The sequence below is a fragment of the Acanthaster planci genome, linkage group LG01 (assembly GCF_054643075.1).
Source record: "Acanthaster planci isolate LZ-2023a linkage group LG01, COTS_SCS, whole genome shotgun sequence".
Classification (NCBI taxonomy): Eukaryota; Metazoa; Echinodermata; class Asteroidea; order Valvatida; family Acanthasteridae; genus Acanthaster; species Acanthaster planci.
This window is the reverse complement of record NC_141777.1, coordinates 11,656,327-11,683,595: the sequence shown is the minus strand read 5'-3', so window position 1 is coordinate 11,683,595 and position 27,269 is coordinate 11,656,327. Positions and strand designations below refer to the sequence as shown.

General features: G+C 42.7%; 1 protein-coding gene across 3 annotated transcripts; it reads left to right on the top strand.

The window, feature by feature from the left end:
* Window positions 1-1,144: 1,144 nt before the first annotated feature.
* LOC110990914 (uncharacterized) lies at window positions 1,145-25,738 on the top strand. Of its 3 annotated transcripts, XM_087147712.1 has the most exons (8): window positions 1,145-1,292; window positions 12,009-12,080; window positions 15,992-16,063; window positions 17,030-17,101; window positions 17,922-17,993; window positions 20,501-20,572; window positions 22,216-22,277; window positions 23,010-25,738. In XM_087147712.1, coding segments are annotated over exons 1-7 (405 nt in total). In that variant the 5' UTR covers window positions 1,145-1,290; the 3' UTR covers window positions 22,259-22,277; window positions 23,010-25,738. The 3 variants fall into 3 exon arrangements, with proteins under 3 accessions (XP_087003838.1, XP_087003847.1, XP_087003854.1); XM_087147721.1 differs by lacking the exon at window positions 20,501-20,572; XM_087147728.1 differs by lacking the exons at window positions 1,145-1,292; window positions 12,009-12,080 and adding an exon at window positions 14,068-14,497.
* Window positions 25,739-27,269: the final 1,531 nt, after the last annotated feature.

Below are 27,269 nucleotides of genomic sequence, written 5' to 3'. Positions count from 1 at the left end.
GCAGACGAGATCGACCGTCTCCAGATAAGTTAGGGAAACACCATCATCCAGGAGATGCTCATCGGATACTATTGATACCCACACCCAGCGATTAACACCACACTGTGCGAAGCGCTAATGAGCAGGCCATGTCGAACAAATGTTGGCCGTTAACCTGGAAAACAACCCAAAATATTATGGCATAAACAGCATAGTGAAAGGCAACAATATAATACTGAAAACAAGAACAGAAATGAACCCCAACTTCGTTGTTAGAGATGACGTCTCTCTCACACAGACAGATTTTAACGAATGGAGTTGAAAACGAACAGGTAATCTACATCGCATACGTGTACATCAGAACATCACATGAGTGACGTTCTGCTTTTTTAGCACACGTGGAAATTTCTCTGTTATATATTAAACAAAGTCCATCCCTTTGTAGAGATAACCTACCGTGCGTTATTTTAAGACGTAATGTTGGTTCTCGTCCTATTCCAGAAGCAATTAAAGGCCTTTGGCTTGCCCTTCCCTGGCACTCATACGTTGTAGATCCGTCTGTGTTTTTGCTAATCCAATTGTCATTTAAGTCACAAGGAATTGCTGTTAACATATACATTTGGTGTCACTGATGACTTCTATATTAATATTGTTAGAAATGTTATTTATATTCCCTGGTGCTTTCGAGATCTTTACGCAAGGAAACTCGTTTTGGGAAACCCTGGTGTATCAATCGTGAATCTATTTCTTCGAACCAAAAGGGAGCTAAGTGCAATAATGCTGGCCCGTGTAAATGGGAAGTAACAAAGAGGAATTCATCACTGTTCGTGTTTTGAAAACGGAACGGGAGTTGTGAGCATTTCTAGATTAGATACAAACAAATAAAAAAGGCATACAAATTTAGAAACTGATCCGACAATGCATCCCGTATACAAAAAGAATATGTTTAATTGCTGATGTCCAGCCCTGTCTTAGGATACTTAGCCTGGAGCCTCAGCCCTTCGACGCACCTTTCGATAGCAGGTTGTGCCATCACAGTGCAACAGAAATGTCTTTCTCTTTCCATAAATTTTGTTTAAAGGTGCTCATTTCCCCTCTATTTTTCCTAAGAGGATGAGCTTCGTAGTTATCTGCAATATTTCTCTACGGAAAATGGCCTGCAAATTATCAATTTTCTTACCAACTTTGCAGGTATTACTTTTTTCACTAATTATCAATGATGTCACCCCTTAATTTGACAGGCACCTGACAAACGTTACCATCGGTAACATTGAGTCCAACGCGTTCAGTGGGCTGTCTCATCTCCGAAGAATGTAAGTTCTCTGCGAGTTTTTATGTATTTTGTCATTTTATGTCGGAGAGAAGACAAGTGTGTGCTTCTTTCCACAGCAAGCCAATCGTTTTTTAGTGCCAAAAGTCCTATCTCTGTTTGGAGTACTTTTGAGAAAAAACATTAAATGGTTTCTGTCCTCACAGTAATTGTGTTTTGCTGAATTACTCTATACAGGGAAATGTAACTTGTGGTAGATAACATATTTAAAATCATTTTTTTTCTGTCTGAGCTTTGGTATCTTCATCGAGTTTCAGTGAATGAGGTTTTTTAATGGAACCACAATTAGCATAAACGGCGCTATGTATATCCGGTCAAACATCATAACCTGCAGGCTGAGATACAACATTGTATGCCCCATAGACACAACACGATGCCTCTTTACTAATAATTTAGGAGATTATTCTCGTTAAATCACCAATTAGTATTGAAGCCCCTAATCAGCTCGCAGTTAGATGGAACTTCCCTCTTGCATCTAAAACTTGTTATTAAAAGCGTTTAAAAGCAAATGCCATTGTGTTCAATATTCTTGTATTTTCCACAAAGTTTGCGTTTTTTTCTCATAAAATTCTCTACACTTGAACATTTTTCAATTTAAAAAATAAACGATATTAAGCAAGTATTGAATCTTGATCATTAGGCTTGACTTAGGGGCTTTTCGAATAACGTTCTTTAAGTTGTCTCATTGCAAAAGAAATGAACTCTGACGAATTTTGAGATTCAACGTTTTGAACAAAGAAGGCTTTGAATGGCAGTTTGCTTTAAGTTCGCTCAGATAACGACGTTTTAGCATAAACTGGAAGGTGAGTTACTTCTGAACAGAAATAGACTGTATTCATGTATCAGGCTACCTTGAATTGAGACTGATGCAGAAGTTTTCAACGCCATAAACGTTCATACAAATTCATGCTAGTTTTTGTTTAAAATAATTTAGAATTTGTGATCAATGATTTCTGAATGTTTAAAGCCTTATAAAATTTTTTAAAAAATTTATAAAAAAAGTGAGATTTTGATTCCAAAATAACCTGACACAAACCCACTGTAATAGATTACATTGAATACGATAAATCTCAGGGGATAAGTTAAAAACAATGCCTTCTCTGTGGCTTACAATCAGTATATATCAATGAAATACGCCAGTAATCATTGGTTGAATCTTGAAAACTACACATGAAGAAAATGGAGTTATGATGTTTTGCTCTAACGACGTATCGACATCAACGCTAGTCCCATGGCGATTTGTTTAGTTTCGCTTGTCTGCCGATTTTACTGTCTGGGACAAATCTATAAGCTTCCCATGTCTGCCACGTAGCAGATTTTACTTGATTCATTCTTATATTTTGATTTGTCTGTTTGTTGTGGGGTTTGGAACCCCCCCCCCCTTTATTTTTTTAAAAACACCACCTCCCTCATCCTTCTTGGAACCACATTTGCATTTTATGTTTATTGCAGTCAGTGGTGTACACTGCTGTTTCAGGTGCAGTGCCACACTCTCTCATGAAACAGTTGTTGGGCACATGTGGCAGGAAATGATGTCACTTCCTGGGAGACACTGGAGGGTTGTGTGGTGGCCTTTGTTCTAGGGTCATTCTAACCCAAGACTCCAGTGAGTGCAGAACATTGACCACTACACCGAGCCAAATCAGTGTCTCCTTGTCCTTGTTTTACAGGTATGTTGCATTTCTTACATTCTACCTATTTACCCTAACGACAGATCATGGAAGTGCTGACAGGGAACATGTGTTGCTTTTAACTACATGTATAATGTAAAGCTATTTAAAACTGATGTTAGAGCCTGGTAAGTTTAAGAAAGCACATGGTCATAGTGTTGCAGAATATGGGGTCAATTAACTTTCTTCCCCGAGACCTGACTGAATTTTGCCAGTTGGAAATACTGGGTGATTTATCTTGTACGAAGACACGTGTATTGAACCGAGAATGCTAAATTTTTGAGAACAAGTTTCGGCAGTACTGTTTGACTTATAGATATTGCTCCCAGGCATTTATGGAGAACGGCATTCTCAACTTTTACTTTGTAATAGTAAAGAGTAACTACTTTTCCCAGGCCCATATGTTCCTTTTGTTGAAACAGGTATTTCTTTGGGGACTGAACCCCCCTTTTTGGCTAGTTTTGTACAATTGCTTATAAGGGCCAGTTTGCACTGATATATTCCTTGAGTACATGTGGCATGTGCCATAGAGTTAGAGCACAGCATAGGAAAGCACTCATGCATAACTAAGTAGTGAGCCATCCTTGGACTAAAGATAAGGATAGGCAGAGTATCGATTTAGTGATGGAATCGATTATGTCTATGGCGAAGTGAGCCAGAATCGATATTTTTATCGATACCAGAATCGACGTTTCAGTCATGCGTTTTAAGTATTTAACTTTGAGTAAAAGGCACTTAGAAATCATAGATGGACATGTTAGTCTGTAGAACAAGCCTCGTGTATATCTAGCAGATTGCCCATTTAATTATTCTGTTAGCCAAATAGTTTTCGGACTGAGTTCCTGATTTTTGTTGTAATTATCGGCGATTTGCGTGATGCATTCTAACCCAAGACTCCAGTGAGTGCAGAACATTGACCACTACACCAAGCCAAATCAGTGTCTCCTTGTCCTTGTTTTACAGTTTTCATCAACTATTAATGTACACCTTGTAGCGGCTAGTCCCGTGGCCGTGGGGGTGCAACATTTGGCGACCACGAAGGGACAGGTGTTTTGTCTCTGCATTGATGTGTAGAGTCAATGGCATGCACCTGTCCAGTGACATAGACACCCAAAGAATAATGCGGTAGTGGCAGTGAGGACCTGTGACTTCACAACCTGACGAGGAAAAAGGCCGGCATCAGCAGACCACGGTGAAGAGCCATAAGCGAGGGACGGTGGGAACAACTGGAGGACCAGCCTAGCGAGTTTGGCCCAAGTGTGTATTCCTGTTCGCCTGCAAAGATGGAAAAGTCACCGCAGGAACTGTGCCAGCAATTGATGCGGCAGGTTAGTGCACTGTCCCAGGCCTCATTGCTCCGAGTATGCCAACACTTGGGCCTCCCAGGTTTTGAGGATCTGACAGAGAGGGAGGACAGTGTCAAGTCCCTCACCAGAAAAGTTCACCGCTATCTTCTGCGGGAAGAGCTGGAAGACCAAGAAGATGAAGGGATGGCTGTCTATTCAGAGCTGGAGAAGTTCCTGCAGGGCTTGGCAGCAGTGACCCAAGAAGAAACCAAAGAACCACTGATGAAGGAGAAACCTGATGCAGTTGCTGAGGCCCCCCTTCATTCCATTGGTTCCAAAACTGGACTGTTGACTCTCACCCGCAGGGAGTTCAAAATCTCTGGGCAGATTGGGGAGCCAGGTCAGCGAGACCGGCTGACATTCTCCAGCTTGGCTCACCAGATCGAGAGTGGCCGAGCCAAAGGTCACAGTGAAAGGGAGATCGTTGAAGCGGTAATCCGTGCTGTTGTCCCAGGATGCGCTCTCCGTAGCTACCTTGAGGGAAGGAGCAACCTGACTTTACCAAGCCTCCGTCGACTACTACGGTCACACTACCAGGAAAAAGATGCTACGGAGCTGTATCACCAACTCTCTCGTCTAGCCCAAGACAACAAAGAGTCGGCACAGAGTTTCTTGGTACGAGCCCTAGACCTACGCCAGAAAGTGATTTTCGCGAGTCAAGAAAATGGATCTGGCTTAAAGTATGATTCATCACTGGTCCAGAGCATGTTCTTGCATGCACTCCAAACAGGCTTGAGAAGTGATGCAGTCAAGAATGAGATCCGGCCCCTATTGCAAGATCCCACCATCACTGATGAAATTCTCTTCGAGAAACTCAATGTCGCCGCAAGTTACGAGGCTAAACGACAGGAGAAGTTGGCTCATCCAAAAACTGCGTCAGTGAAAGCAGTGGAGCAGGGCAACCGCAGTGAAGTGGAAACGGTGGAGAAGGGGAAAACAAAACAGGGTACGCTGATGTCAGACATAGCAGAATTGAAGGCAGGAATTGCTGAGATAGCCAACCTGAAGAGACAACTGACAACTCTGCAGGATTCCCTGCATCCCGATCACTCTCGGGGCCAGCAACTGCAACCTGGTCAGAGATTACAGTCTAACCCCCGACGGTCACAGAACAACCAAATGAGACGCCAGGGTTGTCCTGATTGCCAGCAGCAGGGTAATGGTGATTTCTGCAGCCATTGCTATCGATGTGGCTCGAGTGAGCATTTCGCCCGTGGATGCCGCCAGCCCAGGGATCATGGGGCGGGAAACGACAACGGGTTACTGCAGCGGGACGAGCAGTAACCAGGAAATCTACAGCCAAGAAGTCCCATGTTTGCCATATATCTTCTTCAAAACAAACCGAAGTGGCCCGACTCGTGGGGAAACGATGCCTGGTGAACTGTTCGATCCAGGGAGTGAGGACTAGAGCACTGTGGGATACGGGTGTGCAGGTGTCCATCATTCCCAGCGATTGGAGAACGGCCAATATCCCAGACTTGCAGATACAACCCCTTTCAGAACTCTTGGGCGTAGATGACATCCACCTGACAGCAGCGAATGGCTCACCTATCCCCTTTGATGGATGGCTCGAAGTCTCTTTCAGATTGGTAACAGAGCGTAGTCATGAGATTAGAGTACCAATGTTAGTCACTCAAGCAACCACTGGAGATCCTATCATCGGTTATAATGTAATTGAGGAGTTTGTCAACATGGACAATGCAGGTTCGAATCCAGTAAAAGCGGTGGGAGCTGCATTTCCATCCATGGCAAAAAGAGAACTCAGAACTCTTGTCCAACTCATCAAGGAGGAGTTGCCAAACAACATCTGCTGCGTTACAGCTGGAAGAAATGTCACGATTCCAAAGAGAAGCATTGCGGAGGTGCCATGTCGGGTGCATCTTGATCATTTAGCAGCAGGTACAACTGTTCTCTTCGAGCCAGATCTTACCGCTCCATCCCCAGACGAACTCCAACCTCAGCCACCCGTATTCAAGCTAGGAAGAGGACCATCATGCCAAGTCTCTATCTTGGTAGCCAACTGTGCAAACCGTGATGTCGTGCTCAGAAGACGCACCCTCTTAGGCACCCTTTCCCATGTCAACGAGATCCTGCCCTGCCAGCGTGTGTTGAAACCAGACCTAGCTGAAGTGCAGGCGAGGCCAGTCACAGCTACAAAGGACTGTGATGAATGGGTCCCTCCGGTTGATCTAAGCCAACTAACAGAACATCAGCGTAACCTAGCAACGAAGATGTTGAGGGAGGAAGCAGGAGCATTTGCCCGAGACGAAGATGATTTGGGGTGCATCAGAGATCTACAGATGCATCTCCGCCTACAAGACGATCAGCCAGTCCAGAAGTCGTATATGTCGGTGCCACCACCCCTCTACCGAGAAGTCAAGTCTTACTTACAAGACTTATTGGCACGAGGGTGGATTTCAAAGTCTGAGTCTCCATACTCCTCCCCTGTCGTTTGTGTCAGAAAGAAGGATGGGTCTCTTCGTCTGTGTATTGACTACAGAGAGCTGAACCGTAAGACAATACCAGACAGACAGCCCATCCCACGTATCCAAGATGTTCTCGATAGCCTCGGTGGGAATTCCTGGTTCTCAACGCTAGATCAAGGCAAAGCCTATCATCAAGGCTTCATGGCGGAAGAGAGTCGTGCGGCTACAGCATTCATCACTCCCTGGGGTTTGTATGAGTGGTTCCGTGTTCCATTTGGTCTTACAAATGCCCCTGCTGTATTCCAGCGGTGTATGGAGTCCTGCCTAGATGGACTGGTTGGTGAAATTGCTGTGGTCTACCTGGATGACATCTTGGTCTACAGTGATACCTTTGAGAACCACCTGGAGCATCTTCGTCAAGTATTGCAGCGCCTTAAAGGGAAAGGTGTCAAATTGAGACCAAACAAGTGCACCCTTTTCCAGAAAGAAGTGCGCTACCTGGGACGGATTGTTTCAAGTGAAGGGTATAAGATGGACCCGGCTGATGTGGCAGCTGTAGAGTCACTTCGAGAGAAGAAGCCAAGTACAGTCGGTGAGTTGAGGAAGATGCTGGGTCTGCTCGGGTACTACCGGCAATACATCCAGAATTTTTCCAGCATCGCCAAGCCACTGTACGAGTTGCTACAGAAACCAGAATCAGTCAGCCCATCCACCAAGAATGGTGAGAAACGGAGGAAACCACTGAGGGGGACACCAAAGAAGAATGGTGCAGCACAAATCTCGTCACGACAGCCGATCGCCTGGCTAGACAAGCATCAGTCAATTCTAGACCGTCTACTGAGGTGCCTGACATGTCCTCCAGTAATGGGCTTCCCGGACCATAACAAGCCATTTATCCTGCACACCGATGCCTCTCGAGATGGGCTGGGAGCAGTACTTTACCAGGAGCAAGATGGCAAGAAGCGGGTTATTGGTTACGGATCGCGCACTCTCAGCCCTGCCGAAAAGAACTACCATCTTCACTCCGGTAAGCTTGAGTTCCTGGCCTTGAAGTGGGCGATCACTGAGAAGTTCCGGGACTACCTGTACTACGCACCTAGTTTTACAGTGTATACCGACAACAATCCGCTCACCTATATCCTCACTTCAGCCAAGCTCAATGCAACAGGGCACCGGTGGGTAGCAGAGCTTGCAGACTTCAACTTCAACATCAGATACCGCCCAGGACGAAACAACGCTGATGCTGATGTACTGTCTCGTACTCCTCTGGAGATTGATGAGTACATGGGGAAGTGTACGAACGAGGTCACCATGGACCACATGAGTGCAGCGGCCCAGGCAATCAGAGCGAGAAAGTCCATCTCTTGCCCATGGATAACAGCTATCACAACTACCACCTCCTGCCCTGATGACAAGATAGAGTCTATCCAGAAAATCAGCAAACAAGAGTTAAAAGAGGCCCAGCTAGCCGATAGTATCGTCGGCCCGATTCTGCATCATGTCAGCCGTGGACAACTACCAGACAGACACGATCGGGCAGGTGAGCATGCAGACACCACTATACTTCTTCGTGACTGGCGCAAACTGAGTGTTGATGAAGATGGAGTTCTACGTCGCAGATCAGGTGAAAGGTCCCAGATTGTTCTCCCTTCTAAATACCATCGCTTGGTTTATCGAGAGCTACATGAAGAGATGGGCCACCTGGGGGCTGAACGAGTCATTCACTTGACACGAGACCGCTTCTATTGGCCCCACATGCAAAGAGATATTGAACACTTTGTCACCAACGTCTGCAAATGTCTGCAGCAGCGGAAGCCAAATCGCCAGACGAGAACGCCACTACAGAGTATTGTGACGACAGCACCATTTGAGCTGGTCTCAATCGATTTTGTGCACCTTGAGAAGAGTGTTGGTGGGTATGAATACATCCTTGTAGTGATGGACCATTTCACCAGATTCGCGCAAGCTTACCCAACAACTAACAAATCCGGCAAGACTGCTGCAGACAAAATTTTTAATGATTTTGTCTTGAGGTTCGGTTTTCCTCACAAGCTCCATCATGACCAGGGAAGGGAGTTTGAGAACCAACTTTTCCAGAGGCTCCAGAGGCTAAGTGGCATCACTCCTTCCAGGACAACTCCCTACCATCCTCAGGGTAACGGCCAGGTGGAGAGATTTAACCGGACCCTTCTGGGAATGCTGCGCACCCTGCCAGAAAAGGACAAGTCCCGCTGGAAAGAATCGGTTAATAAAATGGTCCATGCATATAATTGCACTCGTTCTGATGCAGTGGGATTTTCGCCCTTTTTTCTCCTGTATGGCCGCCACCCTCGCCTGCCTATCGATCTAGCCTTTGGGCTGCAGCAACCAACCGCCCATCCGAGGGACCACCAGGAGTACAGTCAGCGTTGGAGGAGACAGATGCAAGAGGCCTATGAGTTGGCACGACAGAATGCGGAGAAATGCAGTGCCCGTGGTAAACGCCAATATGACACAAGGGTACACAGCAGTGTCCTCCAACCTGGCGACAGAGTTTTGGTGAGAAACCTCAATGAAACGGGTGGACCAGGCAAGCTTCGAGCCCACTGGGAAACAGCTGTCCATATCGTGGTCAAGCGGTTAGGTGAAAACTCCCCAGTGTATGAACTGGTCCCTGAGAACAGAAATGGGAGGAAGAGAACACTCCACCAGAACCTGTTGTTGCCATGCAACCATATCAATGGCGATGGAATGAGGGCACCAACAGAACCTCCGCCCCGACCAGCTCCCCGCACGCGAAGACAAACTCCTCAAGACACTAGACCAGAAGAGGACCTATCCAGTAGCTCTGATGACGAGTACCCAGTTTTGGTCCATCCAAATCAACTGCGGCCAATAGACAGAACACCACCAGTCCCCGCCCCAAGGAGCAAACGGCCAACCGTGCAGCTGAACCATGAAGCCGAGGAATTCATTCCGTCCACAAACCAGAGTGGAGCAGGCACTGTAGACAAGCAGCCTAGTGCCCCTGGTCCGATTGGTACGTCTGTTCCGGCTGATCTCCCAGTTCCAGCCGACGCCCCGGTTGCAGCTGATGTCCTAGTTCCAGTCAACACCCCTAGTCCATTGGACGTACTAGCCCCTGCTAATGTCCCAGCTCCAGCCGACGCCCCTGGCCCAGTCGACGCCTCTGGCCCAGTCAACGCCCCTTGTCCCGTTGACGCCCCTACTCCTGCTGATGCCCCTGATCCAGCCGACAATCAAGCACCCTCAGAGGACTACCGGAACTACCCAACCAGACAACGGCAGCCCCCACAGCGCTTGACTTACCAACAGCTAGGTGAGCCCGAGTCACAAGCGCAGCCAGGCATCAACTCAGTCAGCACTGGAAGGAGCCATGTGAGCCCGTACCTCTCCACTCAGTACATGTACCAGCAGCCCATGCTCACATCATTACCCATCCAGCCAACACCGCTGTGGCCACCAGCTCCGATGCAGTGGACTGCACCAATAATGATGCCCTGGCAGTTCGCTCACACACCGATGCAATCATGGTGACCAGATTCTTCCCCGACACCGCGTGGAACATCCGTGCCTTCCCATGGACCATGCAGAATAATGACTCTTGGACTCAGACATTTTCCATTTTAAGCCAAATGTTGAGGACAACATTTATTTTGCCCAGGGAGAGTGTTGTGGGGTTGGGAACCCCCCCCTTTATATTTTTAAAAACACCACCTCCCTCATCCTTCTTGGAACCACATTTGCATTTTATGTTTATTGCAGTCAGTGGTGTACACTGCTGTTTCAGGTGCAGTGCCACACTCTCTCATGAAACAGTTGTTGGGCACATGTGGCAGGAAATGATGTCACTTCCTGGGAGACACTGGAGGGTTGTGTGGTGGCCTTTGTTCTAGGGTCATTCTAACCCAAGACTCCAGTGAGTGCAGAACATTGACCACTACACCGAGCCAAATCAGTGTCTCCTTGTCCTTGTTTTACAGGTATGTTGCATTTCTTACATTCTACCTATTTACCCTAACGACAGATCATGGAAGTGCTGACAGGGAACATGTGTTGCTTTTAACTACATGTATAATGTAAAGCTATTTAAAACTGATTTTAGAGCCTGGTAAGTTTAAGAAAGCACATGGTCATAGTGTTGCAGAATATGGGGTCAATTAACTTTCTTCCCCGAGACCTGACTGAATTTTGCCAGTTGGAAATACTGGGTGATTTATCTTGTACGAAGACACGTGTATTGAACCGAGAATGCTAAATTTTTGAGAACAAGTTTCGGCAGTACTGTTTGACTTATAGATATTGCTCCCAGGCATTTATGGAGAACGGCATTCTCAACTTTTACTTTGTAATAGTAAAGAGTAACTACTTTTCCCAGGCCCATATGTTCCTTTTGTTGAAACAGGTATTTCTTTGGGGACTGAACCCCCCTTTTTGGCTAGTTTTGTACAATTGCTTATAAGGGCCAGTTTGCACTGATATATTCCTTGAGTACATGTGGCATGTGCCATAGAGTTAGAGCACAGCATAGGAAAGCACTCATGCATAACTAAGTAGTGAGCCATCCTTGGACTAAAGATAAGGATAGGCAGAGTATCGATTTAGTGATGGAATCGATTATGTCTATGGCGAAGTGAGCCAGAATCGATATTTTTATCGATACCAGAATCGACGTTTCAGTCATGCGTTTTAAGTATTTAACTTTGAGTAAAAGGCACTTAGAAATCATAGATGGACATGTTAGTCTGTAGAACAAGCCTCGTGTATATCTAGCAGATTGCCCATTTAATTATTCTGTTAGCCAAATAGTTTTCGGACTGAGTTCCTGATTTTTGTTGTAATTATCGGCGATTTGCGTGATGCATTCTAACCCAAGACTCCAGTGAGTGCAGAACATTGACCACTACACCAAGCCAAATCAGTGTCTCCTTGTCCTTGTTTTACAGTTTTCATCAACTATTAATGTACACCTTGTAGCGGCTAGTCCCGTGGCCGTGGGGGTGCAACATGTTGTTTGATTTTGTTCGGTTTATCTGTAAGTTGAGTACGCAACGGCTACAGGCCTTGTTTCGTTGAGCGGACTGGATGCCCTTATATTCCTTATCTACGGTTTTGATATAACGCAACACGGATCAGAGATGTTTTTGCTTTTCTTAACTATTAGTTGGCTGTCCCCCGCAGTGTGATCTTTAATTAAAATATACGTTACATCTTTTCACTGATTTCTCGATTGTGTTACACTCTTTTTGTTTGACAGGAACCTGACAGCCGTGAACATCGGTAACATTAAATCTAATGCGTCCAGTGGGCTCTCCTCGCTTGTTTTTTTGTAAGTTTACTGTGATCATTGATTTGTGCTATTATAGAAAACAATGAAATCCGAACACAAGCTCTCATAGGAATTTCTCGGTGCTAAATGTAGTCACAAAAAATAAGCATGAGGCTCCACGTTCAGAAAGCTGAATATAGCCTTTTACAAGGTGGACTTCCAAAAAACGAAAGTTCTTAAGATCATGTAATTTTGTCACCACTGCATGCAATGTTGTTAATAACATCTGCATTGTTTCGTGTGGGGCATCTCTGAATTGAAGTCAATACCAATATCGATAGGAAATTTTTCGTCGACATAAACGTTACAGTGTTTCGTCCCTCCAACGATTAATTTCTCAAATACACTCGCAAATCCAGTTGATTGAGCATGCATCTTTCCCCTCTCTTTGAAAAGGGGGTGGCCCGTTTAATCAAGGCACCTGTGTTTTGTTTTGCAAAAAACCAGAACATGTGCACTGAAAGGTTCACGCACATAAGCCTGTAGTGAAATACATTAAGATATATGCATCCGTATCATGAACCGCTGTTCACTATTTCATCCACTTGTTATGTCAGCTGAGTGTTTCTTCTTCTTGTCAGCCAAACTTGGTCAGTTCCATAGACCAAGACCATAGACCAATCCTCGTGTAGGGTTTACACAGAATTTGGTTAAACGTTGCCTGCCGGTGACGAACGGTCATTTGGTGAAATGTCTGGAGCGGCTTCCTCATGCTGATTTGACTTGCTAATTATAACAGAATATTAGCGTCAGTTGGTCGAACTCTGAGCGAATTAAGCCTGGCAGTGAGGAGTATACAATCATGCAAGTGTCGTGGCTGTATACATGTAACGCTGATGAAAAACTGCTGCATTTCTAAATTTGCTGTGTCCTTGATTTTTGACGGCAGGCTTTTAGAAACCAAAATCTTCTGGCCAAGTACAAATATTTTCTTACCGTTTTGCGCTCACGTGTCTGGTCCTAAATGAATTTTGAAAACTCCATGCTATTGAATCCGCCACTTTGCGTGAAACAGGTGAACAAACGCAGGAAAGATGGAAAAAATAATCAGTTTCATTACAAAAGCAGGATATCATGACGCGTCAAACTAAGACTGTCACAAAAGTGATTCTACGGCATTTAGTCTCTTGCTTTTCTTCAGTTATGCCCGGATTCTATAAGCCGTCGTCGGGAAACAACATCTCCTTGAGAGGATACGTTTCAAAGGGCCCATGAAAAGTGTTTTTTATTATTTAAAATCGAAAATTTCTGTTTTAAACGATATCCAGTATGTCAAAGTTGCTGCTTATGATGAATAAACGGGAGGGGAAAAAAGTAATTTTTTTTTACAAACGGTCCACGGAGAGGTATCACATTAACATAGACAATTTGCATATCTGTGACGCTCATTTGAGAAGACATAGTTGTGTGCCACGAGCGAGTCAATGCTTGCCATGGGTCCAGTTTAGAACATTCCTTCTAGCTTTTTGGTGAATTAAGAGATCACGCCGACCGGATCTGCTGGCGCAGCCTGGGGCAACACCTATAAAGATGAGACAAGCCTGCCTTACTTTCCAACTAAAAGCGAAATTTAGGCTAAATTGGTGATTGGGAGTTAGGGTGACTGACAGCGAGCTCCAAACAGTTCAGTCTACATTTCGAGCCACGGTGTTTTCTCCCGAATATCTATAAATCGTTTGGGGTCAGATTTGCACGATTGCTGAAGCCAGGCGCAACGCTCACGATCTTTGGGGCATCAAAGAAAGCCCGTGAACAAAGACGGAGAGGATAGGAAAATGCTAGGAAAAGATAGGAAATGCTTCCAAATTGGCCAAATGCTATTCCTTTCATTATACATGTCTAGTGGATGTAGCGGAAGGGTTTCAGCAACAAATAAGTTTCAGTATTAAGCACGTACACATTTGACTATTGAACTTGATGGTAAATTGTATTTATATCACGAGAGGGCGCTCCGTTGTTCTAAATTGAATACCTAGTATCTGTATGTATGTTCTAAAAATAGACCTTGTATCTGGGAAGACGGTATGTGACCTCGGGTCAGGGAGAACAATAGAATTGGGGTCTTCCGTTGGGACGTACGTAAAAAGTTGTCGTTTTGGGGAGTTGGGTTGTTGTTACGTGTTGCGAACACTCGAAACGACATGGCGCCCTGAGTGTCATGAGGGGAGACTCACCACTAAATGTTTGCCAGGGGATAATTCTTGAATCAGGGGGGACACTCGTCACTTTCACATCATTTATTACCTGTACCTGCTGTGACTGACTGGAAGTCTACTCAAATGTTGGGAGAGCTGGAATAAATGCCAGAATCATCAAAATCAGACAGCCGTGTCTCAGGGCATCTGTTTGTCTGTCAAGAGACAATTGATACCCCGGCTCTACGCGGAGCCCCCTCAACATACTACATGGGTATTACAGTAAGTTCAGTTGGATATGGGATATTGGAGAATGAGCATTCTCGAAGGTTTCTACAGCTATTGTCTCGGTTAGAGAGATTGAACATTCCCTTTGGTTTCTGCAGCGAGTGTCTCGGTTTGGAGAAATTGAACATGGATGGGTTTCTGCAGCGCTGTCCCGGTTAAGGAGAGATTGAACATTCCCATCAGTTTCTGCAGCAAATATCTCAGTTTGGAGATATTGGACATTTCCATGCGTTTCTACAGCGAATGTGTTGATTTCTTAGGGATTGGGGTCATGGTGTCCACAAATGTCATATAGGCAATCACATTCCCTTCTATTTGTTGATTAAGACATCAGCTCTTTAGTCGAAGGTTTGGTAATAACTTATAGGTGGAGATTTGCCACTTCATATGCGGAAATATTGTGGCAAAACAGGGTAACTGTGTAGACTTGTGTTAAGTCTGGGCTATTAATAATTCATGCCCGTGGAAATCGTGCATTAAACATGCACGGCAACTAATCAGAATGAGCGCGTTATCTTAGTTCCTGGTGCTGGCTGCGCGCGTGGGTTGCTAGGACTTCGTAAGATGATAGCGTGTCGACAGGAGTTTTGCAGGGTTGTATCGTCCTATTAGCGAAATCAGGACTGACGTACGACCGCTACTGGTGGGCCCTATCCTGAGTGCGCTTGGTGCGTGTTTGTTCTTAGTTCTTTAATTCCGACCTTGCCAGCAACATTTTTCTCCATTGATCAAGCCTCAAAACTCCGGCTGGTTGGGGTTGTGCTGTTTCTTCGAACTAGCTGGATGAATCCTCGTATTCCTCAGTTGGTCAATGTACTATGGAAGAGGTTGGCGGCTTAGAAACCGCATAGGGAACCTACATGTATATCTCTAGTATAAGCAAACAATCCAACCTGAATCAAGGAGGTAATAGAAAATATGTTTTGAAGCCAGAACAGGGGGCAAAGGTCGCTAAGTGGTCAGTCAGTAGCTGTAATTTCCTGGAAAATGGACATCATTACATCATGTCCTCACTTTATCACCAATTCAAGCCGAACTTTATCATTCTGGACCTCTTGCTTTGCAGACTTGGGGCAAAGATACCTCGTGGTCTGTGTGGGAATTTTCATGCAAGACACGGGAAAAGCTTTGTTTTGACGGCTTTTAAAGCGAATCATTATAAATGTTATCAGTTACAGCCCTCAAAAGCACCTGAAAGTGACTTTGCAAAATTCACGTAAAAAAGCGTCAGCAGTATCAATTCCCAATAAACATTCAAGTGTTGGTGCAGCGCATTGATTGGGCACCAGTGTTTTTCAGTGGACTCAACATCGAATGAACATTATTTGTAGACAGAGGTTGATGTTTACAAAAATTTCTATTGGTGGCATAGGTACCACCGGCTATATTACTTGATTGAATGTTAATTAAGTATTTGATCAATTTATAAAATGATTCTTTCTTTCCAATTTTAAATATATCATTTTTGTACTTCCTTTCATTTGCCAGGAGAATGAAAAGTTTAAGCATTGGCACCTTAGAATCCAATGCCTTCAGTGGGCTCTACAGTCTCAAAACACTGTAAGTCTTCTGTAATTCCTCATTTGCGTTGTCACAGAGAGCACTGCAAGCTGTTTTTCTATGACAAGCCATGTAATTTAATACATACCAATGTCCAGGGAAAGTGCTCGAGTCGGGAGTTTTGGGTACCAGCTTTGTTGTCACAGAGAACACCGCAAACTTGATGTATGCCACAACTTGTATGAATTAACATGAGGTGCCCTATCAATAAAGTTGCCCTGATCCTTGTAAAATGAAAACGACTTAAGAACTTCGCGAGTTCACGTCATTTTTCAGCATGAATGCAATGTCTTGAGCAACATCTCTGTGGATTTTACTTGCAAGATTATATACGTGAACCCATTCAAACCGACAGTTCTCTGGTTAAAGAGTCGCCATGCACCGTTAAGATAAAGCCACGCGTCGTTATATGATAATGACGTAACGTCAGTTTTCATCAAGACTTCATCACCGTTTGTCTACCTTTACTTCAAAAGAAAACCCAATCAAACTCAAAGTTTTTAGTCACTAAAAAATTATGTACCGTTTAAGATCATGCCCAAGGACCCCTGATTACATCATCTAAAGATTTCTCCCAACTTCCTACTGTGACACATTACTCTTTGAATCCGTGTGCCCCTATTACCTAACTGCATAAGAAAAAGAGATGTTCAACAAATATTAAACATCATGCTCAGTCACATAAGACTCACGTCATGTAACTAAGCGCCACAAAATTTGATTTTATAACTTGAATCAAATTGACCTTTTATATCTGAGTGCCAAGAATGGATGTTTGCCTGCGCGCAAACGCTGTTCTCTGACTGCTATCTTCTTAACTTTTAATAATCATGCTAAAAATACAGGTTATTTTGGAAAAGGTTTCATTATCCTGTAAAGGATTCTAAACCTAATTACCTTCCCTCGAAATACCGTCATGACCTTTTCAGTGTGTTTCAATAAAGTTATTGCTTTCGTCTTTTCCAGGACCATTGATACTGTTAGCATCGACTCCATTGAATCAAATGACTCTATGGGACTCTCCAGTCTTCTAAGTCTGTAAGTGTCGTGTGGCTCCAGGTTTTTCTCATATTGAGCAACATCCCAATGGGTAATGTAACCATCGCAAACGCACTATTTTAATAAGCATCGTCTTTCGTCATAAAACTGTGCTGAGCTACTGTTATTGAAAGGAAAGAATTTTTCATGATTGAAAAAGAAAGAAATTGAAAATAAAGCAATTTGTTTGGACTATCTATTTGGATGTCATTAATTTGCAAGATTTTGCGAGATTTCTTCTTGAGCAATCCAAAGGAGGTAATAATCTTAAGTTCTGCGAAGACCAGAGCTTAATGGCATTTTGATTAAACCAATTTTAATTTTTACTGGGAAAAATATTAGAACTAACAATAGATTCCGGGATTACGCAATGATGACATCAGTGACCATGAAACACGTTGTTAAAAGAACCATGTTATTACCCTGCGTCGAAAAAGACACCAGCACAAGAATTTGCTTATCGCCGTTTTGAGTAAGACACTCCCCTCCGACAACCCTTAAGAATTCCGTACATCAAGTTTTTGTCTGAGATTTTGCCCGTTCCGCGTATATTGTGTGTATCGTTTGACTGGGCAATTACCTTTATTTCAAAAGCTATTTGATTCTGTTTCAGTTGGTGATATGATTAATCATCGTTCGGAAGGATTGCCGTACAATTTTCTCTCCTGTTAGTATTAAAGGAGAACAAAAGTTGTTGGCCTAGTTAAAACCATCAAACTAAGGCATTCGATTAGGGGCTGGTGTTAAACCCATCCAGGACGTCTTGTTTCCTCAGCACACACAATGTGAGTTATGCTACAGTTCTTCCATTATTTTTTAGGTTCAAGACGAATGCTCACAACATCTCCATTGAGTCAAATTCCTTCGGTGGACTCTCCTCTCTGGAGTACCTGTAAGTTTTCAGTTATTTATGATCTGTGTCGTTAAAGAGAACAGTGACAGCTGATTTGAAATAAATTATTTGATTATACGGCTTTTTGAACATACGTTATGAAAGAAACTATATATGGAAACTGACTAGGTGCTTATAAATGATAATGAAGATTAACAAAGAAATTAACTGGAGCAGGATTTGAACCTGCGACCTCTGGAATACCGTACCAGTGCTCTTCCAACTGAGCTATGCAACCCTATGTTGGTGGCTCTTCCCATTTGTCAATATCTCTGTTCGGGGGCTGCTAGTCTGATGCCATTAAACCTGAAACTCTATGTAGCCAGGGATCATACTCCAGTAACACGATACAACCTGGGAAGTGGTGAACAGGGATAACTCAAAGAGGATACGGCTTTTTGAACATATATTATGAACTTATATAGGAAAACTGATTAGGTGCTTATAAATGATTGTAAAGCACCCCCTCTCTTTCAACAAATTATTTGAATGAACCCTATTCTCCCTATACCGGATTAAAGGTGGCGTCAGCAATATAAGCTTAAGTGGAGGTAACATTTTGTTGGTTATAAACAACTGTTACTTTTTGGCATTGTACAGTAAATTTGGACATCATTTGCAGGATTTTCGGGTCCCCTTCCTTGGTTGGTTAAATTTATTAGGCCTACAATCTGAAATCGTTCGTCGAAAAAGCAGATTTCAATGGTATTTCAATCATAATAGATAATTGATAGATAGCGCAGATATGCATCATAATGAATTCATTAATAAAAAAGCGGAGAGTGACTCCTAGGAAGCTCTGTCAAGTAGTCCAATTTCTTTTATTTTCTTCACTGTCAGTAAAAGGTTGACGCTGCAGTTCGATATTGTATCTATGTACTGATCAATCCCTAAATTGTTAACAATGCAAATATATAAGGAGAAAAATTACTTCAGCTCCCTTCTCCACTTAGAACAACATCACCACGGGTGGTACTCCGCCCACCCCGCCCTTTGATTTTTGATTGAATGGCAACTCTTCCTTTACCATCAGTACTGATGATGAATTCTTCAATTTTACCCCCTGTCAATATGACTTTGCCAAGCCAGTGGACGATTCCTCTGTTGAATGCACTGTCATAAATCAAGCCAGATGTGAAATTGGCAAGAGGTAATTGTTGGCAATATAGAAATAAAGCTGTTTAAAGCCTTTAGGGATTCCTTTTGAAATAAGCTTGCCTCTTCGTTGGCTGGATGCTTTTGGACAAGTGACCTGTGGTCAATAAAAAGCAAAATATTTTGCTTGGGATTCGTGATAAATCTAGAAAATAACTTGTGTGATATAGATATTGTTTAACTTAAGTAGCTTAAGTAGGGTGCTAATTCTGCAAAAGGAGATCGATTACAGGAAATCTCTTTACAAATATACTGAACACAGAACAATGGGCTCACTAAAAAGTAGTGCAACCCCATTATTCTGACTTGCAACAAAACACCGTATTTGATTTCAATGTGACTGAGTTCAATTTGACTTTTGCATGATGTGTCCCGTTTATTAGGGCCTGACCCAAGTAATCGACCCGCTGACTTGGTTTCTTGTTCAAGAATCCCACGGGGGCAGAGCTTATTAAACATGATCGATTAGTTAATCGATGCAAAGGAAACTTAATGCCATAATAAACAGTTCAGCAAAGATTGTGCATAATGCTTCATAGATAAGAAAGTTGTTTGTCGCTGGCGCGATAGGGTACGTTTCACAGGAAGCATTGTAATTTCTGGAAAGGGATCCTCAGGATCTTAATTACTTCGTTCTCATGAAGTAAAAGGTAACACAACCACCACGGCGGACGAACACGTGATTTTTCCTTTTGTTTTCTTAATGGGGCATAGGCCTCTAATGAAAAACGAGGTGCCTCCACCCCTACACTAGTCACACCTGTAGAGTGCATGGGTGGCCGTTGCTTAAATGGAAGTTGGAGTTCGTGCTGAAATTTTAATCTTTGCAATAGTTTGATCCATTTGGGTCAGCCCACCCCAAACGTCTCCGGTTCCGGTCAAGAGCTGTTCCCAAGCGTGGTGTGGCGACGTGCCTTCTTTTACCCTCATGTACGTAACGCCGGCCGCTAAAATAGACTGACCCCCACACTTTTTACTGTGTAAAAGCTTTTCAGCTTGTACATGTACACAGGACATAAGAGCATCTTGTTTGTGTGGTTTCCAGATGTAAATGAATTATACAGAAACGACGTCATCTGAAAAATTAGAGCCAACACTAAATGTTTGGGGAATGAGAGAGATTCCTTTACTTTACATATTACTCAAGGGTTCCCCATCAAAACTTGTTAAAATTACGCAGTAGCCGGATTCCAGTCGATTTAGCAATTTTGATAGCTTCGGAGATCGTTTCATACCAAATAACGTCAACGTTCACCGAACGGTTAACAATAAATGTTTACTGGCAAATTGACCAGCGGCTTATTTCTTTCCAAATTTAAATACCAGAATGCATTTTTCCTTTCATTTGGCAGGTCCCTGAGAGGCGTCAGCATCGGTTGCATTGAGGCAAATGCTTTCAGTAGGCTCTACAATCTCCAAACGGTGTAGGTTTTTGTACTGTCTAATTCGTGTTGTCATATCTAGAACACTGCAAGCTGAATATCCATAACAAGCTATGCACATTACCACGAATTTCCATTGGCTTCGCTCTGATCCCGACGCTCCCTTGGTTAGCAATTTTGTTGTCACGGAAAACAAAACTCATCGCAGTTTTGATGTTTACGGAGGGTAGATATGTATTAAGTAGTCATCTTGTCCTAATTCCGAAAGGGTTTCTAACAGATGGGGTGGAATTCATTTGATCCACTCAACAGCGAGTATCTAAGGAGTCGGTTCATTTTTGGCGAGTGATGATGTTTTAGAAGCCTGAAAAACACGAACAGATTGATTCTGACGCAAGGTGCAGTTTAAGGCCAATATAATTACACTTTGGATGTGAATGATCCTTTTGCATGCCTTCCCTGCATGTCAGCCCATCCGACTGATTGCAGTGTCAGAGTAGTTAGGTTAAAATGTGGGACAACAGGGGGTGGGGAGCCTTTGTGGCATTAGTGACGTCGATGTGGCGATATTTAGTGAAACGTCTGTTCAAATTGGGTTGTAGGAAGAACAAATGGAATGTATTCCTCTCTCTAAGATGCCCTGATATAAGGTTGAGTGAACCATCATTTCATTAGCCACAATACAAGAAGGAATCAACTGAAGGACAATATGGAAGTTACAATTCCGTATAGATCACAACCGTGCGCTCACTGTGGCCTGACCAACAACCACCGCAGAGTAAAAACGCCCAGCCTACGGCAAGACTTTCAACAATCCCCGGAAATAAAACCGCTTTTCCGCTTGCCAAGCTGACCGACCACGCGAACAAAGCAACCAGTCACCCCCCCCCCAAAAAAATCCACGAAAACAAAAAGACGAGCATGAAAACAAGTAAATGACGTCTGGCGACGAGATTTAAATAGTCGCCTTAATACAGCTAAAACAAACGCAAAAGGCATCCATGTTGGCAGCGCAGTCACTTGTTGACCACGATGATGTACGCATTGACCGTAGACCTGAAAGAGAAAATACAATGGACTGCCAACTCCAGCGGGCGCACGTCGATCTTGCGTCAACCGGAAGTGCCGAAGTTACCGGCACTGACAACTTCTGTTTTACTGTCGTTCGTATACATGGTCGTGCTGCGTCGATAAGGTGTTGATATTTCCTCCTCAAAATGGCATAAAGTTTTAGGTACTGATTGTGCAGTTGCTGACAGCAGCGCCCAAGGACAAAATTAGGCGGGTTGAGTTTCTATGGTATACCGAAGAGGCCAGATCCAGCCCAAAAACAGCGAAAAGACAAAAATGGAGGCAACACCATGTAGGCCTAGTTAGGAATCGTCAAGATCTGATGATAACATTGTTTAATAGTAGGCATGATAGGTGAGTTCATAAAATGTGACTATCGGTACATTAGGGTTTTAATACCAAAGTCTTTTTCTCCTTCAGCTTAGTTGAAATATCGTCAGCTTATCACAAACATGTAGAAATAGTGCCAAAGAGAGGGGTGATAATATCAACATTATAAAAACTAAAAATAAAAATAATAAGAAAAAATTGAGTTGGTTTGCTTGTGTTTTGGTCCAGTATTCTTTTTCACTTCACAGTAATTCTCCTTATAATTCATTTTGTGGTATCTGCAGGTGCCAACTTGGCCTACCCACTGAATTTCTGCCCGCATCATAAGTTAATCATTCTGGTCCTGGTAAGTGCATTGAGATGGTTGTTTGAGTTGGTCGTTGAATTGAGTTTTCCTGTGTTAAATATTTGAAATTTGATTTCTTAAATTGCAATTTAACAAGTTTCATTTTTTTCTTTGTTCTCATTTTCAAGCATTTTCTTGCGCCTGGCTCCATGTATGGATGTTTAATCCACATTGCACTGCAATGCATGCTTTTCTGTTGAAGTTCACATGTATTAAAACCCCTCATGTTAACCCCTCTGTAAATGTTTGTTGAGTAGTAACCAGAATTGTATGCATGCTATAACCATTCAAAAGCAAAAAGTCAGATTTTAACTCTTGTTCAAAGTAATTCTTGGCCAGATGCCAGATCTTAGGTTCATGTCATCAAATTGGGCCAATCCAACCGAGCAGATCTGAACCCCGTTAGTTTTGTTTAATTTTTAAGGGTAGTTATGAAACCATTTTTGCATAGTTTAATATTTTTCTGTAAATTATGAATAAAATGTTACTGTTAATGAACATCTTGTGAATGACCAATATACGTTCCTTCACACTAATTGGAATATGGTCTTTTGGTGATCCTTGGATTGTAACAGTTCAGAATGTTGTCACACCTTCAAAACTGGCATTTGAAATGAAAAAAAAACAATGCAAGTGCAATACATTCTTGAATGTGATAAAAGAACGTTGGGTTTAAACCCCGTTCAAGCGGGCTTTTATTCGCTCATACTTTGTTGAATCCCACTCCTTTAGGTTGTGCCAGCATCAACTACACCATCCGCTAACTCGGTGGCTCACGTGGACTTGAACGATGTACGAAGGGGCGCCACAATGTTGAGGACACAACAGCTATTGACAGCAGACTGCAAGGAGTACACTGATTGATCTTTTCAGCACTTGCAACACCCATAAGGAGCATAAAACTTTAGCAGGCCACATGCTTTAACCGTATATGCAGGATGTTGTGTGCTTGATCCCAGCCTGGCACACTGTGGATTTTTTCCTCGGGGAAGCAATATTTATTGATAATAAAGTTATGTTGCAGGAAAGAAATCACAAGCTTACTTTATCATTTGCAATTTCCTCATTCGTTTCATCTTACCTCCTTGAAAACTGAAGTACTTGATTTTAAACAGTGAAGATTTTAGGAGGCGTTCTTTAATCATTAATATTAGTGCCAGAGTCCAAAGGTCAAGTATCATGGTGACTAGTGCACATTACACCTTTCAAATGTGTCACATAATGATGTACATGAGTACCTGCAGAATCTTTAAGAACTCAGCTCTATTCCATATCTTTGGGGATACCTCTGCCCTCAGTTACGCCACCTACATAAAAGCCTGCCGTGAATATGGACAAATTCAACTAATAAAGAAAGGCGTCTTACAGGATGTTTTAATGAAACCTCAGTTTTATTTGACAAAATTGATAGAGACAATTTTGAAACTATTATATAATAAATGGGGTGCTTGAAAAAAATATAATGTTTGTATGTGTACATTGTAAATCTGTTTATTTACATTTTGTAATTCAGAATTTTGGGGGATTTGGTCGTTTACAAACCAATTTGAGTAATGTTTAGCAGTTTTGCTTGTTCCTCTGACCAAGGGAAGCCAGAAACCCGTCATTAATATTCTGCCTGAAAATTTACCAAGCCGAGGCATGTTGTCACTTTTTTTGCCTCAAAACAATTTTGACAGCATAAAATCAGCCTATAAAGATCCTATTAGTTTTACATACAGTTATGAAGTATGGCATGTACATGTACGAAGTCATTGGGGAAATTATGTCATGGGCCTTCATGTTTCCCACTCATTTTTCTAATATAACACGATGCCCCTTAAATTTAAATCTTGTAGAATAACACAAATTTGCTCATAGCCCTAGCATTGAAAATATTTTTAAAAGACTTGAATATGAACGGGAAAACATTTATTATTTTTTCCCCTTGAAAAATCCGACAACCCTACCAGATGAGTATTTATAACTCTAAAAATTGCTTTACGAGTCAGAAAAAGGTTTTGCTGGGTCAAGCCAACCAGACCTGGTAGTGTCGGTGGGGCTGAGAGTAATCGATCATGTTTGCCAATTGTGCATGAGAAAAGAATACATACACAGCTTTCCCTGTCTAAAGGCTCACTAATTGTTATTAATGCTCACGTTAGTATACTTATAATTATCACAATGTCATAACACACTTGTATGTTGTCTATCTCGTCCACTTTGCAATTGTTTTTCCACGAAAAAGAAAAGTTCCGAGGCAAAATTACGAGCGCAGCGCCTGTCGCTATCGTTCATCGCATGTGGACAACGGTACAAAGGTCAATCGGAAGTTTCCTGTGCCGGCAACTCCAGAGCTTCCGGCTGACGGAACATGTTTACGCGCAATGCTCGGTGCACCCGCCGGAGTTGGCAGTCCGTTGTATTTTCTCCTTCAGGTCTATGCATTGACCCAGAGCGTAGAGCAGACGTTAACATCATAAACGAACACCATCACAAGACACCACAGCACAGACCGAATAAACCACAAAGACTACAGGCCAGTCAAATCCAGCTACACACCTTTCAGAACGACTTTACCTGTGAAAGGAAATTCCAGATGATAATCAGTAGAAATATATGTGGAACTACAGCAAAATTTGTTGTCAGCAACAGCAGAATCAACTCGGCCCCACGTTCAATTCAGTTCAATTCAATATAACTTTATTATCCCATTAAAGAGAATTACTTTGGCCTTTTTGCACACGTAAAACAAATGTAAATTACAAATACAAACTTTAAGTGTCAATAGTTGATAGCTACATAATAAAAACCTTACTAATACTATACGACAAACTGATCACTATACAACATTGAAAGTTATAAACAGAAAACGACGAAACTCCAACCAGATGACTTCCTTACCAAAACGAATGACCTTCGGATATCAGACAAGACTGTCACGACAATCACTAGCACGCTACATACAGCACAACATTACACACAGAAATTGACTAGGAAATACTAAAATGTACTTCGGAGTAAAAGCCAAAATCAGCTTGACAACATTCTATAGGGGGGGGAGAAACATCGAAAGATTAACGAAACTACAAGCAATCTTGCAGAGAGCCCCACACCTGGGTATTACCTTCAGCCTTATCTTCTTACACCAATTGTGGTCTTAAAATAATTGGCATAAGACTTCCTTTGGACTTCCACATCGGTCGTCTGTGCCCAAAGCTAGGACTGATCACTTGGCTGTGGCTTGAAAATAATTAAAAGGAAAATAAATAAAAGGAAAATTTCATGAATAGAAACTAGGCCTTTGTCTAATTGCTGGCAGTCAGCTATAATCTTACTGGGCAGGCACAGTGGCAGACATTTGGTGTCACTTGACAGTTCTTAAAGAATTACTGGACATGTACATCTACTGTAAGAGTGTAGTGGTACACATGGAAATTGTTATGGCATAATAAACAGTACGTGCGTACATGTAATTGTAACTCAAGCGCGTTAAACTCATCTGTCTCAAATTATAAGTCTTCAGTTGATGGCAGGCCCTGTTTACTTTTTACAGTGAGATGAAATAAGGCGCAACTTACCTTGTAGACTTGAAGGAAAAGACATGTGGCTTGCTTTTTTATGGACCAAGCTGATTTGCGACTTGAATTGTGACTGGACCAAATGACTTGTGACTTGGTTTAGATTGCAACAATTTACAAGTGACTTGACTTGGACTAACAAATACTGACTTGCTACCACCTCTGTCACAAACCCCAGATACCCGTGTTAGGGATAAAGCGGCCAAACTCTCTATCTTAATCAAGAAGTGGGAAAAATGACACAGATGTCGACTTTGAAGTGGTCTATGAACCAGCCAAGCAGATCTGCTTGACACTTTTACAGACACCCTTCGCTGGAGACTGGAACAGATGGCCCTAAGAAGATGATAAAGAAAGTCCTAGAAGTAGACCCTGCAGTTGTCATTGACCAAACGAAAGAAAGAAAAAAATCCAGAAACTGCGACAAAAAATATGCGCTTAAGTTTGGAAAAACCCCACAAGGGACCTACCTTTATTCGTTTGTAACCCGAAAGGAGCTCTACAGGCTTTGATTTAGATTTGGCTGTATCGACACGCCTTATTGCTACAAGAAAGCGACAAAGGGCCCCTCTTCTGTTCCACAGAACTTTCTGAATTTGCCAACCAAGACGCATTTTCTAACCCTAGATCTACAGTGGATAATGCCAGAGCAAACAAAGAAGCTGAAAATGTCACGAAGTTGCTGAACTAAGCAGAGGAGATCGCCCGTCTCCAGATGAGTTACGGAAACACCATCATCCAGGAGATGCTCATCGGATACCATTCATACCCACACCCAGCGATTAACACCACACCGTGCGAAGCGCAAATGAGCAGACCATGTAGAACAAATGTTGGCCGTTAACCTGGAAAACAACCCAAAATATTATGGCATAAACAGCACAGTGAAAGGCAACAATAGAATACTGAAAACAAGAACAGAAATGAACTCCAACTTCGTTGTTAGAGATGACGTCTCTCTCACACAGACAGATTTTAACGAATGAAGTTGAAAACGAACAGGTAATCTACATCGCATACGTGTACATCAGAGCATCACATGAGTGACGTTCTGCTTTTTTAGCACACGTGGAAATTTCTCTGTTATATATTAAACACAGTCCATCCCTTTGTAGAGATAACCTACCATGCGTTATTTTAAGACAAAATGTTGGTTCTGGTCCTATTCCAGAAGCAATTAAAGGCCTTTGGCTTGCCCTTCCCTGGCACTCATACGTTGTGGATCTGTCTGTGTTTTTTGCTAATCCAAATGTCATTTAAGTCACAAGGAATTGCTGTTAACATATACATTTGGTGTCACTGATGACTTCTATATTAATATTGTTAGAAATGTTATTTACATTCCCTGGTGCATTCGAGATCTTTACGCAAGGAAACTTGTGTTGGGAGACCCTGGCATATCAATCGTGAATCTATTTCTTCGAACCAAAAG

Bases quoted from the DNA above. Each gene is read 5' to 3' on its own strand.
- LOC110990914 (XM_087147712.1), top strand. The intron at 16,064-17,029 runs GTAAGTCTTCTG...CGTCTTTTCCAG, and splicing joins CTCTACAGTCTCAAAACACT to GACCATTGATACTGTTAGCA. The intron at 20,573-22,215 runs GTAGGTTTTTGT...TGGTATCTGCAG, and splicing joins CTCTACAATCTCCAAACGGT to GTGCCAACTTGGCCTACCCA.